This window comes from Armigeres subalbatus, chromosome 1 (genome assembly GCF_024139115.2).
Source record: "Armigeres subalbatus isolate Guangzhou_Male chromosome 1, GZ_Asu_2, whole genome shotgun sequence".
NCBI classification, from domain to species: Eukaryota; Metazoa; Arthropoda; class Insecta; order Diptera; family Culicidae; genus Armigeres; species Armigeres subalbatus.
In genome coordinates this window covers 87,296,539-87,310,038 of record NC_085139.1, presented here as the reverse complement: position 1 = coordinate 87,310,038, position 13,500 = coordinate 87,296,539, and the positions used below count along the sequence as shown (strand labels likewise).

Sequence of the window (13,500 nt, the reverse complement as noted above, 5' to 3'; positions counted from 1 at the left end):
TGGAAGCGAAGGTTTAGCCGAGACGAATTTTATTTAAAGTGCCAAGATTATAATTTAATTATAATCGCTTGGCGACAGCAGAATGTTGGCGTCGGTAGTAAAATCACGAGCGCGTGTCAGAAGGCGAAACTGAAAAAATGTATTCGTATGGATAGAAATGTGATTCGAGTGATTATGATCGACAATAATTCTTATCACTAGAATAGGTTCTTTTCAATTAATTCGAACAATGAATAAAAATCAAGTCGATAATTTCCCTCTTCCTGTGATTTTTGTGGCCCCGAAAAGGGCCTTTTGGTTAAATAGATCAGGATCTAATCCGCTTTATTTCCGCAGTGACACCAAGCTAAATGTAACTCGGATGCTGTTGGCATGTGGGGAAATCGATATAGGCAGATGTACTTTGATTTCCTCCGCCAGCTCGACCGTGCAAGAGAAGGAGGAGGACGCTGCAGAAAATTATACACAACGTTAGTTGACACTTAAATCATAACCATAATAAACTACAATGCGTATTGTGTTACAATAATATCTTTACGTCCAACGTCTACCTTGCGGTCGTGTCTTGTGCACAACCCTTCTGATTTTCATTTAGAACCACCCTATCGAATACTCTCCCTACCAATTAACATCCTGGGACCCGGGAGAAAAGAGATCTTGTGTACCCACCCCGAAAGCTGCCGTTGGCTGTAGACCAGCAGCTTAGGGCTTAAGCACGTCCCCTTTCTGGGACGTAGCAGGACTCCCAGGGTCGGCTATGGTTGCAAATAGTTGAAGCAATTTTCAAAAAAAATCCGAAGAAATATGTAGAAGAATTTCAGATAGAGTTTCAGGAGTAATTTTGAAGGAGTTCTACCAGGTATTACCAGAGGATTGTCCAGAGGAGTTCTTAGAGAAATGACTAGGATATTCTTACAGATTTCCAAGAGGACTTTCTGGAGGACTTTTTTTTCGAAAAACATCACAAAAGAATTCCTGGAGGAATTCTCGGAGAAATTCCTGTAGAATTTGCTTAAGCAACTTTCATAGTAATTTTTGAGGAAATTTCGGAAGGAATTTTCTAAAAAAAAAATTAAAAGGGCTTCTAAAGGATTGGCAAATTCTTGGAAAAATAGTATTAGAAATTACCGGAGGAATTTCTGAGATCATTTTAAGAATAATTCCTGTTCTAATTTTCGGTGGAACTCTTGGACGATTTTTCAAAGAAAATTTCGGAGAGGCTTCTGATAGAATTTTTGGAGTTTCTCCGGAAAATCTTCCATATAGGTCAAATGCAGTTGCCTTGAGTTTCTTCATATTTGCTTGAAGTTTTTGGGGGTTATTCCTGAAGCAATTCTTAAAGGAATTCACGAAGTAATCCTCAAATGAGTTTGTGGAGCAATGTAATTTCTGGAGGATTTTACGACGGAATTCCTAAGCGAGAGTAGAAAAGTTCTCATTAGTATTTTTTAAGATTATTTGGAAAATAATTGAAGCTTTCTGGAGAAATAAATTGAGAAATTTTTGGGATGAATCCTCACAGATGTTTTATGGAATTATTGAGAAAAATTGTTGAATGGTTTGCTGCAAGAACGCTGCTGAGGCGTCCAGGGGCGGAACTGTTTGAAGAACTGTAGTAGAAAAGCTATCTTACTGAATTTTCTGAATTTCTTTGATGTCAACAAAAATCAATTTTATCACTCATACGGATACTTATTCAAAAGGACGTATGTGGTTTTGTAAACAAAGATTCATACGTCGATTTGTCCAATCTGATGGCACTTACACGCAAACCAACACCACGAACAGGTAACCGAAACCTCCCGCTACATGTCTTACTACATAGCTTACAGACACGGACAAAACTAGCTCTGTTTTATTTATTTATCATCAGACTAAGGCCGGAGTGGCCTGTGCTGCACATAAAAGACTTCTCCATTCAGCCCACCATAGATGGTACGCAACACTTTCCTTTCGAAAACTCCCAGTGCGCGTTGGTCCTCCACGAGCATCGTCCAGGTCTCGTGTCCGTAGAGAACTACCGGTCTTATAAGCGTTTTGTAGATAGTCAGTTTGGTACGGCGGCGAACTCTATTCGATCGAAGCGTCTTGCGGAGTCCAAAGTACATACGATTTCCAGCCACTATGCGTCTCCGAATTTCTCTGCTGGTATCGTTATCGGCGGTCACCAGTGAGCCCAAGTACACGAATTCTTCAACCACCTCGATTTCGTCACCACCGATAGAAACTCGTGGTGGGTGGCTAACATTGACCTCTCTTGAGCCTCTTCCTATCATGTACTTCGTCTTCGACGTGTTGATGACCAGCCCAATCTGTTGAACTTCGCTTTTCAGTCTGATGTAGGCTTCCTCCATCCTTTCAAAATTACGTGCCATGATATCAATGTCGTCGGCGAAACCAAATAACTGGACGGACTTCGTGAAAATCGTACCACTCGTGTCAATCCCTGCCCTTCGTATTACTCCCTCCAAAGCGATGTTGAATAGCAGACACGAAAGACCATCACCTTGCCGTAACCCTCTACGGGTTTCGAAGGGACTCGAGAATGCCCCTGAAACTCGAACTACGCACATCACCCGATCCATCGTCGCCTTGATCAACCGTATCAGTTTATCCGGAAATCCGTTTTCGTGCATTAGCTGCCATAGCTGGTCCCGATCGATTGTATCATATGCGGCTTTGAAGTCGATAAATAGATGATGTGTGGGCACGTTGTATTCGCGGCATTTCTGCAATACCTGACGTATGGCGAACACCTGGTCTGTGGTAGAGCGTTCACCCATAAATCCCGCCTGGTACTGCCCCACGAACTCTCTTGCAATTGGTGTTAGTCGACGGCATAAAATTTGGGAGAGTACCTTGTAGGCGGCGTTCAGCAATGTGATTGCGCGGTAGTTGCTACAATCCAGCTTATCGCCCTTTTGTAGCTGGGACACACGACACCTTCCATCCACTCCTGCGGCAGTCCCTCATCCTCCCAAACCTTGGTAATCCCCCAGTGCAGCGCTCTAGCCCGTGCTTCACCACCGTGTTTAAACAGCTCTCCTGGTAGTCGGTCAACTCCAGGGGCTTTCTAGTTCTCAGCCAGCCGATCTCCTCCTGGATTTCCTGGAGATTCGGAGCCGGAAGTCGCATGTCCTGCGCGCGTGCTCCTAGGTTCATTACCATACCGCCACCGTTGTCTGCCATATCGCTATTCAGGTGCTCTTCGTAGTGCTGCCGCCACCTTTGGATCACCTCACGCTCGTTCGTAAGAAGGTTCCCGTTTATGTCCTTACACATATCAGGCTGTGGCACGTGGCCCTTACGTGAACGGTTCAACTTCTCATAGAACTTTCGTGCATTATTAGCGCGGTACAGTTCCTCCGTCTCTTCACGGTCTCGATCTTCCTGCTGGCGCTTTTTCCTCCGGAAAATCGAGTTTTGTCTGTTCCGCGCCCGTTTGTATCGTGCCTCGTTCGCCCTCGTGCGGTGTTGCAGCAATCTCGCCCATGCTGCATTCTTCTCCTCAACTAACTGCTCACATTCGCCGTCATACCAGTCGTTTCTCTGATCCGGAGCCACCGTGCCTAGTGCAGCGGTTGCGGTGCTTCCAATGGCGGATCGAATATCTCTCCAGCCATCTTCAAGAGATGCTGCGCCTAGCTGCTCTTCCGTTGGGAGTGCCACTTCCAGCTGCTGCGCGTAGTCTTGGGCTAGTCTACCGTCTTGTAGCCGCCCAATGTTAAGCCGCGGCGGACGACTCCGACGCGTGTTGATCACCGTCGAGAGTTTTGAGCGCAGACATACTGCGACGAGGTAGTGGTCGGATTCAATATTCGCACTGCGGTAAGTGCGTACGTTCGTGATGTCGGAGAAGAATTTACCGTCGATTAGAACGTCGTCGATTTGGTTTTCCGTTACTTGATTATGTGATTGCCATGTGGCCTTGTGGATATTCTTACGGGAGAAGAAAGTGCTTCGGACTACCATTCCGCGGGAGGCTGCAAAGTTTATGCATCGTTGGCCGTTGTCGTTCGATACGGTATGCAGACTATCCGGTCCGATGACCGGTCTATACATTTCCTCCCTTCCTACCTGAGCGTTCATGTCACCGATGACGATTTTGACGTCCCGCAGTGGGCATCCATCGTATGTCTGCTCCAGCTGCGCATAGAACGCTTCTTTCTCGTCGTCGGATCTCCCTTCGTGTGGGCAGTGCACGTTGATGATGCTATAGTTGAAGAAACGGCCTTTTATCCTCAGCTTGCACATCCTTGCATTGATTGGCTGCCACCCAATCACGCGTTGGCGCATATTTCCCAGCACTATGAAGCCGGTTCCCAGCTCGTTGGCGGTGCCACCGCTTGGGTAGAAGGTAGCCGCTCGATGCCCGCTTCTCCACACTTTCTGTCCTGTCCAGCAGATTTCCTGCAGCGACCTGCGAAGCCTAGCGACTTGCAGTTCCATGTTCCAAGCTTCCAATCGTGATCCTTTATTCGTCGCCTAGGTCGGTGCCGATTGTATCGAGTCGTATTATCTTCTATGTCGTTCGTAATAGTTGTTTTTAAAGGCGGCTTATTGGGCCTGCGCAAACCTCCTGTCTCGTCGGAGGGCCGTCGTGTCAGGGCTGTTTAGCGTCCCACCTAACACCAGGACTTGGGCTTGTGCGCTTTGAGCGGCACACGGTCGCTTTGGCGGAGCCTACTTGCGGATACATGCAGCTTTTTATAGAGGTTTAACAGGGCCCACTGTCAAACCCCACCACATCCTAGGCAGGCGCCACAGCTCGCAGATGGCCTGGGGAGGGATCGTCAAGCCCTTGGACATAGTCCCTGCTGCCCCTAGCTCTGTACACATCTTTAATTCGTCCAGTCGCCCTGTACGGCCATGAAGCATGGATGTTAAAATATGCAAACAATCGAATTCTCAGTGTTTGAGCGGAAAATACTGTGTTCAATACTTGGTGACGGGGTGGAAAATGGTGATTGGCGTAAACGCATGAATCACGAGTTGTACCAAAACACGGCAGATTACAGTTAGCTAGACATACAGTGCGTATGCCAAAAGAGAGATCAACAAAAGTGATGTTTAGCAGAGAACCTGAAAAATAATGTCGGATCCGGGGTAGGTCCCGCACTCGCTGGCTGTGTGTAATCGAAGAAGATGCGCGTGCAGATAGACTGGCGATTGGCGGCCCAAGAACGAACGACCTGGTATATGAAATTACATTCAGTTTTGCTCCAGACAACACGGAGTGTACGATCATCATAGATATAGGTAGGTACTCATAAAAATCAGTAATCAAAGCTTATTATTAAATTCACCAACACAGCTATTCTGTTCTGATACTTGACTGGAACCGGACTCCCTACAAAGACATTTTGGCGCCAACCGTTTCTGCGTTGCCGTGAAAATATCGACGATGGTAATATTCCGCCAGAAGGTGAACATTCGGAAGTCTTATTCCATTGGCTCTGCGCTCAACCTACTCTTCATTCGTCTACGTGTGCTGAAAGCCGATAGACATCTATTTTTTTTAACGTAGAATTACGTTTTTCGGTAAGATAGGGGGGTCATTTTATACAAGTAAGATTTCATACAACTATTGCAAACAATTGATTCAATGCATTTAACTATTGAAAAATTCAATTTTGTCAGACAGTGTTGAATGTTTAATGATCGAATTTCGCATCCACTATCGCCCTATATTTGTAATTCTACGTTCAATTAGCGCTCGTGTCTATGATACAACCTTCTACTATTGTATCTTTCGATCTTTTTATCCATTTCGACTTGAATGGATGCTATGGTTGTCTTATAAATACAATCTCGCGATTTCGATCGGATGTAACAAAATAGTTACATCATATTTTCTTAACGCTTTTCTTTCAGTTTTTAAGGAATTCTATCTACAGAAAATGGCATATTTTTTCCAATTCCCAAGTAATCACACAAATGAGTTTGTGAAAGTGTTGGGTGAGACAGTACTAATTGGAATGCAGAGGGTACCTTCAATTACTCTACCTTATTTTCGTGATATTCTACCATCAACCGTCAACTTACATGACACTGGACAATGGATTCGATTGGTTGAGGAAGATATTACGGGTTCTTGGAATGCTTTGGACCTTATCGAGTGTAGTGAAACAAATCTCATTTAAATTCAACTTCGGACATATTAAGTCCAAAAGAAGAGTGTGCTACAATTAAAATTGTAATGTTTAAAGTCAGCTGTCGTCAATTTTTAGGATGTTAGCTGCACAAAACTTCAGTTTACTGTAAGAACGTGAAAGGGTTTTAAACATCGAAGTTTTCAACATGAACACCAGGCCGTGTGCATGGGATCACATGTGCATAAGTGCATGCATATGCTTTCCCCGTTCAGCCGTAATCTTGCCTGGGAACAGCACTCTGATACCTACTTTCGCTGCATTTAATGTGCCGTGACTTTCATTGTTGGCGGCTAACACGGGTGGGGAGGCAACCCGTGACTAACCCTAGCGAGGAATCGGGATCAACTCACATGAGGCGTCATCATCTTTTGGCGTACACCACCCCATCCGACGGTCACGTTTAATCCCTCGCTGCGAGATAAACAAATTACCCAACCCTTGCACTGCAGACTGAGGTTCGCTCACTCAACGCAAGGTAGGTGTGCATGGGGAAGCAGTTACAAAACGCAATGATTACACTTTCTATGCTGTTCATATAATGCGAATCAAAAGAAAAATATTGGCAAATGAAAGTGATTAGACCATTGTTTTGGCGGAGAAAGGATCATTTAATTAGTCAACAGTAAATCAAGACAAGAGACTTTATAACTAACTACCGAACGAGTTCATCACGCACAATGATCCCCACTGGTTAATATGATGCATGGAGCAGAGGAGTCATTGACGGGCACAGTCGAACCATCCCTCGTTCGCTCGACGTTCAGTTTCTCTTTCAAGGGGTTCGTCCGGCCATTTGTAGTTTGTAGACGTTGAACTTTTACCCCAGCCGGGGCTTGACTTTCTGAATAATGTAGTAGCGGCGTGGCTGGCAGCAGCAGCACATCACATCGGCTTGTGGCCATTTATGATGTGTGAGATACGGGATGCAATGCGGGACAATTAATGTGATTTGATGACAATTAGTTACGGTGGAATTCAATTATTGGTTTAGCTCACTGATTTAGGTGCATCATGACAAAATGTTCTCTAAATTTCAGAGTATTGTTTTGGAGTTGTGTCAACCAGTTTAAACCGTCAGCTTTTGTACATGAAAACCGCAGTGTCAGACTCATTCGAATAAAATAACGAGCACTAACTTTGACGAACTATGTTCGCATTAACCCACGCAACATTAGACGACAATCTTGAGTAAAATCTGGTTATGCCACAAGTACATTCCTCAGATATTAATTGTAAGCTTTCCTATGCCCGCCATTGCATGAGTACGTATCTTGTGTGACAAGTACAATAGATACACTATGCCCTGGGCATCCGAAAACATCCTGGACCGGACCGAGAATCGAACTTGCCATCTCCGGATGGGTAATCCTACACCTTTGCTCGCAAGGCTACTGGAGATCCCTATTTTTTGATATTCTAGTTTATTCATTATCCATCCAGTGTATAAGAAAAACGAAACTGCTTATGGACGATCAAAACACACCAGTTTCTTGCATTCGAATTCATCGTTAACTTTTTACGAGAGTTGCTTCCCAGATTTATACTTGGTGGAATTCGCGACTGACATCTAGGACATAAAAACGGTGGTATAATACTCAGCATGTGCCCATAACTCATGATACGAAAACGATTTCATTATGTAGAGTTAAGCAGGATTTACATATATTTAACTGTTTATGGAAAGTGAATTTATGCTTTGGTTTCTCATTTCAGATTTCATCTGAGTACAACAGCACTCAAACTTCACACAAAAACTTACCCTTGTCACTTTTTCCCGCGGAATCGCCGTCAAATCGCAAGGTGAATCACCACACTGTAAAAGAAAGTGGAAAAGAGATTTTTTATTAATTTGGTGTGTCCAAGCTGATGAGAAGTATAAAAGCGGAAATGTTTAAAAATACGAAAACTAACAACATTTACCAACTTCAACAACCAGAAAGGGTTGTCCAGACGATGAAAAGGGAACACTTTAAAAAAAAATTGATCAAAAATCAAAGCTTCATATTTTCTTAATTTAAAGCAAAAAAAAATCGGAATTAATACATCACATGAAAGAGTAGGATGTAATCTATTAGAGGAATCGACATTTTCATGAAATATCAAATGCCATTCCAATTGCTGATTATTTCTAAGTGTACTTATAATTATCGGAACGGTCTTTATCATATTAATCCTACATCGAATGCCCCTTTTCAAAAACCATGTGGATGAGATGGAAAAATTTAGAAAAGGATATTCACTTCTATAAAAACTACTTTCTATAAATAGGCCAATTGGGAATATTATTCATTATTCAAGGCAAAATAAGACGTGAATCCTTTAAAAATATGCATTCACCGGTTTAATGTAAAGCGTATTCACTCATAACAATTTGGACGATGGCTACCGTGCGGGACCGAAATCCGTACAGCACCGAAATCCGTCCACCTCATGAGATATCAATAAATTAAGAGAGGTTAAAGGTAATTAATGTAGGAATAATTAATCTTATTCTGTTCAGATACTTGACAGTAAGCTTTTAGGGTATAGAATTGGAAAGAAGGTGTTGAAATTAAAACCACAAAAATCAAAAACTAATCTCCACCCACCAAACGCGGAGTTTGTGCCGCCATCTTGTTTTCGGGTACAGCATAATTGCACCAAAAGTAACTGTGTTTTAATTGCTAATTGCAAATCATTACATAAGATAAGCGGAATACAAATCGACGGGATCGCTTCTCAAGGTGCATATCGAACTATTTACAGTGGTAGTTTAGTCAATCAGGTTGTTTCAATTTAAATATTTAGTTAAGAAATAGCTGTACGGATTTTGATCCTTTGATTCAGAAATCCGTCCACGGTGGACGGATTTCGATTCAGGAGTAGTTGATTTAATTCAAAATATTCTCATGTTTTTAGTAGTTTTTATGAGTAAATGTGAAACACTTCAAAAGTAAAAGCCTTCATGCTCCTGTGTCAATGACTAACGTTTTATTTACATTCGATTCCTATTTTCTAATGATTTTTTCATATACTAAGGTGCTTAAGTGTACGGATTTCGATGCCCCACGGTACTAGGCCAAAAGTTGTTGAACCTACTAAAATGGTTGTTTGACAAAAAGGCGATTTGGCCGAATGGGTCGATATTTTTTGACCATTTGACCTGTTAAGAAAATTATATTTTCGACCAAATGACCAAAAAATTTCCCGCAAAAATCTAAATCGGAATTTCAGAACAAATTGCTCTGAAAATTTCAAAGACCTATGCATGGAAATTTCGAAGTATTACTAGCTCAAAAGATTATACCGTTAAGGACTATCCTCACGGAATCCAAATTTAAAAGTACTAGAGCGTTTTGAAGGGCACACCACACATTACGGAAGCAACGCAAAACTGTCATTTTTATTATTTCAGGTTTGTTGCGTCGCAGCATGCGTGAAATACTTACTAAAAATGCCAGTTGTGAGTTGCTTCCGTATCGAGTGGTGTGCCCAAGGATGTTATCGATCATTTAGTAATCTGCCTTCGATCATTTAGTAGTTTGTCAATAACTCATTCCAGAAGCTAAATTTCAAAATGTGTTGTATGGTGGACTTCTAGTGCAAAGGTTTATCTACAACTCTGCCTGACAGTTCGTTGTTTGAATTTCTCTAATAACGGAGCTATAGCGCTAGTAGCAGTAACTAAAGGTACCCCGGGGCAAGTTGGACCTAAAAAAACGCTAGTTCAACAAAATTGTTTACGCATACTAAGAAAACAGGGTATTTCAGGACATTAACCACGGATACATCATTATATGCTTCCGTTGTTGAAGTGTGGACGTGTTGTAAGCCATTTATTCAGTTACAAAAAATATTGGTAGTGACAGAAATAAATTTACCTGTGGGACCCACTTACCCCTTCAAACAGGGCAAGTGAGACCTATTCTGCTTTATACTGTCGAACGAAACTAATATGAAGAATGTAGATAAAATGTTCATGTAGTTTCTGAGTCGTAGTATTTCAGATCATGGATGGAGGTTTATTGCTTGTCAGACTTTTGTTTTTGCAAAAAGAAAGGGTTTACAATGTTAGCAGATGTCACTTTTTAATTGGCTATTGACTGGCTTTCCATTAGCTATTAGCTTACTTTCTTACCAAATGTGTTAGATGGAAAAGATACGCAAATCTTTGTTCACCTTTCGAATGAATGTTTATCTGTTTAGAACACAAATTATTACATAAATTAGAACCTCGAAAGAAACGTTTTTATTCAGGCGATGCGCAGTGTTGTAAATTTGTAATAGAACAAAATGGCCAATTTATGTCCTAAGCACTTTATTTATCTAAAAATCTGATGCGAAGTTCAAAAATTACAAAACACAAGACAAAACCTGTTGATCTATTGTAAAATAAATAGATTATTTACACTGTAAACGGAAAATTTCACATAGTTATAAGCATTGCTCTTTTCCATGAGGGAGATAATTTTCAGAAAGTAAAATACATATTTGGTAAATCAACTGTACACTACTTCTTAACAACGAAAATAAATATATCCACTGCATTTGATTCAGATCCACATGATATATGAGTGTCGAAGTTATTTTTAACTAGACAACAATCTAAAAACAGGTAAAATGGCTCTATCGAGAATGTTGTTCAAATATGTCCCACTTGCCCCATCTATGTTAAAACTCAAGGGCAAGTGAAAATTGCAGATTCTGGCTTTGATCAAAACTTTTAAATCGTTTTCGATATCACACAATTATTCAATTGCTCAAAATATTCACTTTCCACATCAATGATGAATTTAGAAACGACTATTTTGTTGGAAATCCATTGAATTAAAAAAAAAGTAATAGCTTTTGCCTGTAGTTTAAACTCATGATAAAACAATACCATTAGTATGGTGCCGCTAATGGTCTTTATTCCAAATATTTTTGTGTCAGGTGAATTCGTTGATAGTTCTGCTTCATCTTTCTAGAACATAGTTACCATTAAAAACGTTCACGGATTAATCGGCAGCCATAGTACCCACTTACCCCATATTTTCACTTACCCCGGGTACCTTATACTAAATGATTGCATATTTTGTTATTATTTAGTATAAATATAACAACTAACACCGTAACTCCTTTTATAGTGGATTTTGAACATCGACCTGTTACGGAGAGTTGAAGAAAAACCTTCGAACTAAAGTCCACCATGCAATACATTTTGAAATTAGGCCTCTGGAATGGGTTATTGACAAACTGCTAAATGATCGAAGACAGATTACTAAATGATCGATAACATCCTTGGGTGTGCCCTTGAAAACGCGAGTACTTTTAAATTTGGATTCTATGAAGCTTGTTCTTGATGTTTTGAAAAAATGTAACGTCGATTCACGTCGCCACTGGTTCAAAAGGCCGAAAACGCCGCCACCAACCAAAGTTATAACAAACGTCATCGCGGATGATTTTTGGACCTCTATTTGTGTTGCACTTTTATCTCGTTGACAATGCATGAGGATAGAAAACATAATCGAAAAGTGTTATCAGATGCAAAGTCATGTGCGAAGGTCAACATTTTGCGTTGCGGCGAGTGCTGACAGCGTTTATTTACGTATTCGCCATCTCTTATAATAGGATCCCTAGCAACAACAATGATCACTTCGGTAGAAGAATGTATTTGCTTTGAATAAGGCAATAGGAGATTTTTTTAAGTAGTTTAGTATTGTTTTGGTAATTCAGCCTTTTTTTGGATCGATGACTATTGAGAAGGAAAAATTGCGAAGGAAAAGAAGCACTTCTCATTTCTCATTTCGCACTTCGCCCTTTTTACTGTGAAAAGCGAAAAGTTCGTCATCAAAAGTGAAAAATAAGAAGTGAGACGTATCACTTCTCACCTTTTATCCCTCGTTCTCATTTCTCACTTCTCACTTAATCTTCCATAAGCCAGAAAGATTAAGTGAGAAATAAGTAAAGCTTCTCACTTTTCAATTATCATTACTAATTTCTCACTTCTTATTACTCATTCCTCACTTTCTACAGTGAAAATGTGGAGTGAGTAGTAGTACATCTCACTTCTCAATTCTCACTTCTTATTTCTCACTTCTCATTTCTAACTTCTCAAGTTGCACTTCTCGCTTTTTACAGTAAAAAGTGCGAAGTGCGCAATGAGAAATGAGAAGGGCAGACCACATCGTGCTTTCGTGCTGTGCGGTTCTTTCTCTCTTGCGGAAGGAAGTTTTTAATACTACCCGAAGCTATTTTAATTTCAACGGTGCTTCTTAGCGCTATTTGTAACACTGACCCCGTTACGATCTTTGCTTGGACCCGTGCCTTCGTTTTACGTTGGACCCGTTTGCGGAAGTAAAATTCCGACAAGCGCTGGTAATCCTGCAGGGACACCGTTCTGGGAAACACCTCTTAGAAGGTCACGTATCCACGCTCAGCAATGAGTATTAACAAAAACAAGAGGAAGGAGTCTCTGAATTCTCCACTTCCTTCAAAGAAACAAGGTTTCAAGACCGTCCTGCCCAAGCGCGGAAAAAATAGAAGGAAGCTGGAGAATTCAGATATTCCTTCTAACTCTAATATCGGAAATAATTCTTCTCCAATCGAACTGAGCAATCAGTTCGATTTGATTAATGATGAAATTGAGCAAATCGAATCTACCTCTAGCCCAGGTGATTCGATTCATGCGAAAAAGCAAAGGATTCCGCCAATTGTGGTATCTGTTGCCGAGTTTTCTGGCTTCCGGAATGAGATTTTGAGTAACCTTCAGGGGATCAAGGTTTCATTTCAGATTGCTAGGAAGGGTGATTGCCGCGTTTTGCCGGGATCCTTTGACGATCGCAAACGTCTTCTTCAGTATTTAACTGAGAAGCGCCATAAATTCTTCACATACGACGACAAAACTGAGCGATTGTTCAAAGTAGTCTTGAAAGGTCTCCCCAGTGATGACAAATCACTGGATGAGATTAAAATTGAAATTTCTCAATTACTTGGATTTTCACCAGTCCAGGTAATTAAGATGAAAAAGAAATCCCATTCTGGTACTTCCCAGAGGGGCATTTCTCAAGAATTTTATTTAGTTCATTTTAACAAAAGTGAACTAAATAATGTGAAAAGTTTGGAAAAGGCCTGTATTATATCTAATGTCCGTGTTACATGGGAACATTTCCGCATGCCTGGGGAAATTTCCAAAACCCTACCCAGTGCCGTAAGTGCCAAAAGTGGGGTCATGGAACCAAACATTGTCACATGGATGCTAAATGCATGATTTGTGGTGGAACCTCTCACGCCAAGGACGCATGTCCTGTGAGAGAAGATTCAATAAATTCAAGTGCGCAAATTATGGAGCAATCATAAATCCAATTTCTGGGAATGCCCTTCACGC

At 41.2% G+C, this 13,500-nt stretch overlaps 1 protein-coding gene across 1 annotated transcript in view; it reads right to left on the bottom strand.

Moving 5' to 3' along the window:
* LOC134206328 (neurexin 1) overlaps positions 1–13,500 on the bottom strand; it is a 532,462-nt gene that overhangs the window by 340,280 nt on the left and 178,682 nt on the right. Inside the window, exon 5 of the mRNA XM_062682027.1 lies at positions 7,915–7,968. Coding sequence (XP_062538011.1) covers positions 7,915–7,968 — 54 coding nt within the window. The remainder of the gene's footprint in view (positions 1–7,914; positions 7,969–13,500) is intronic.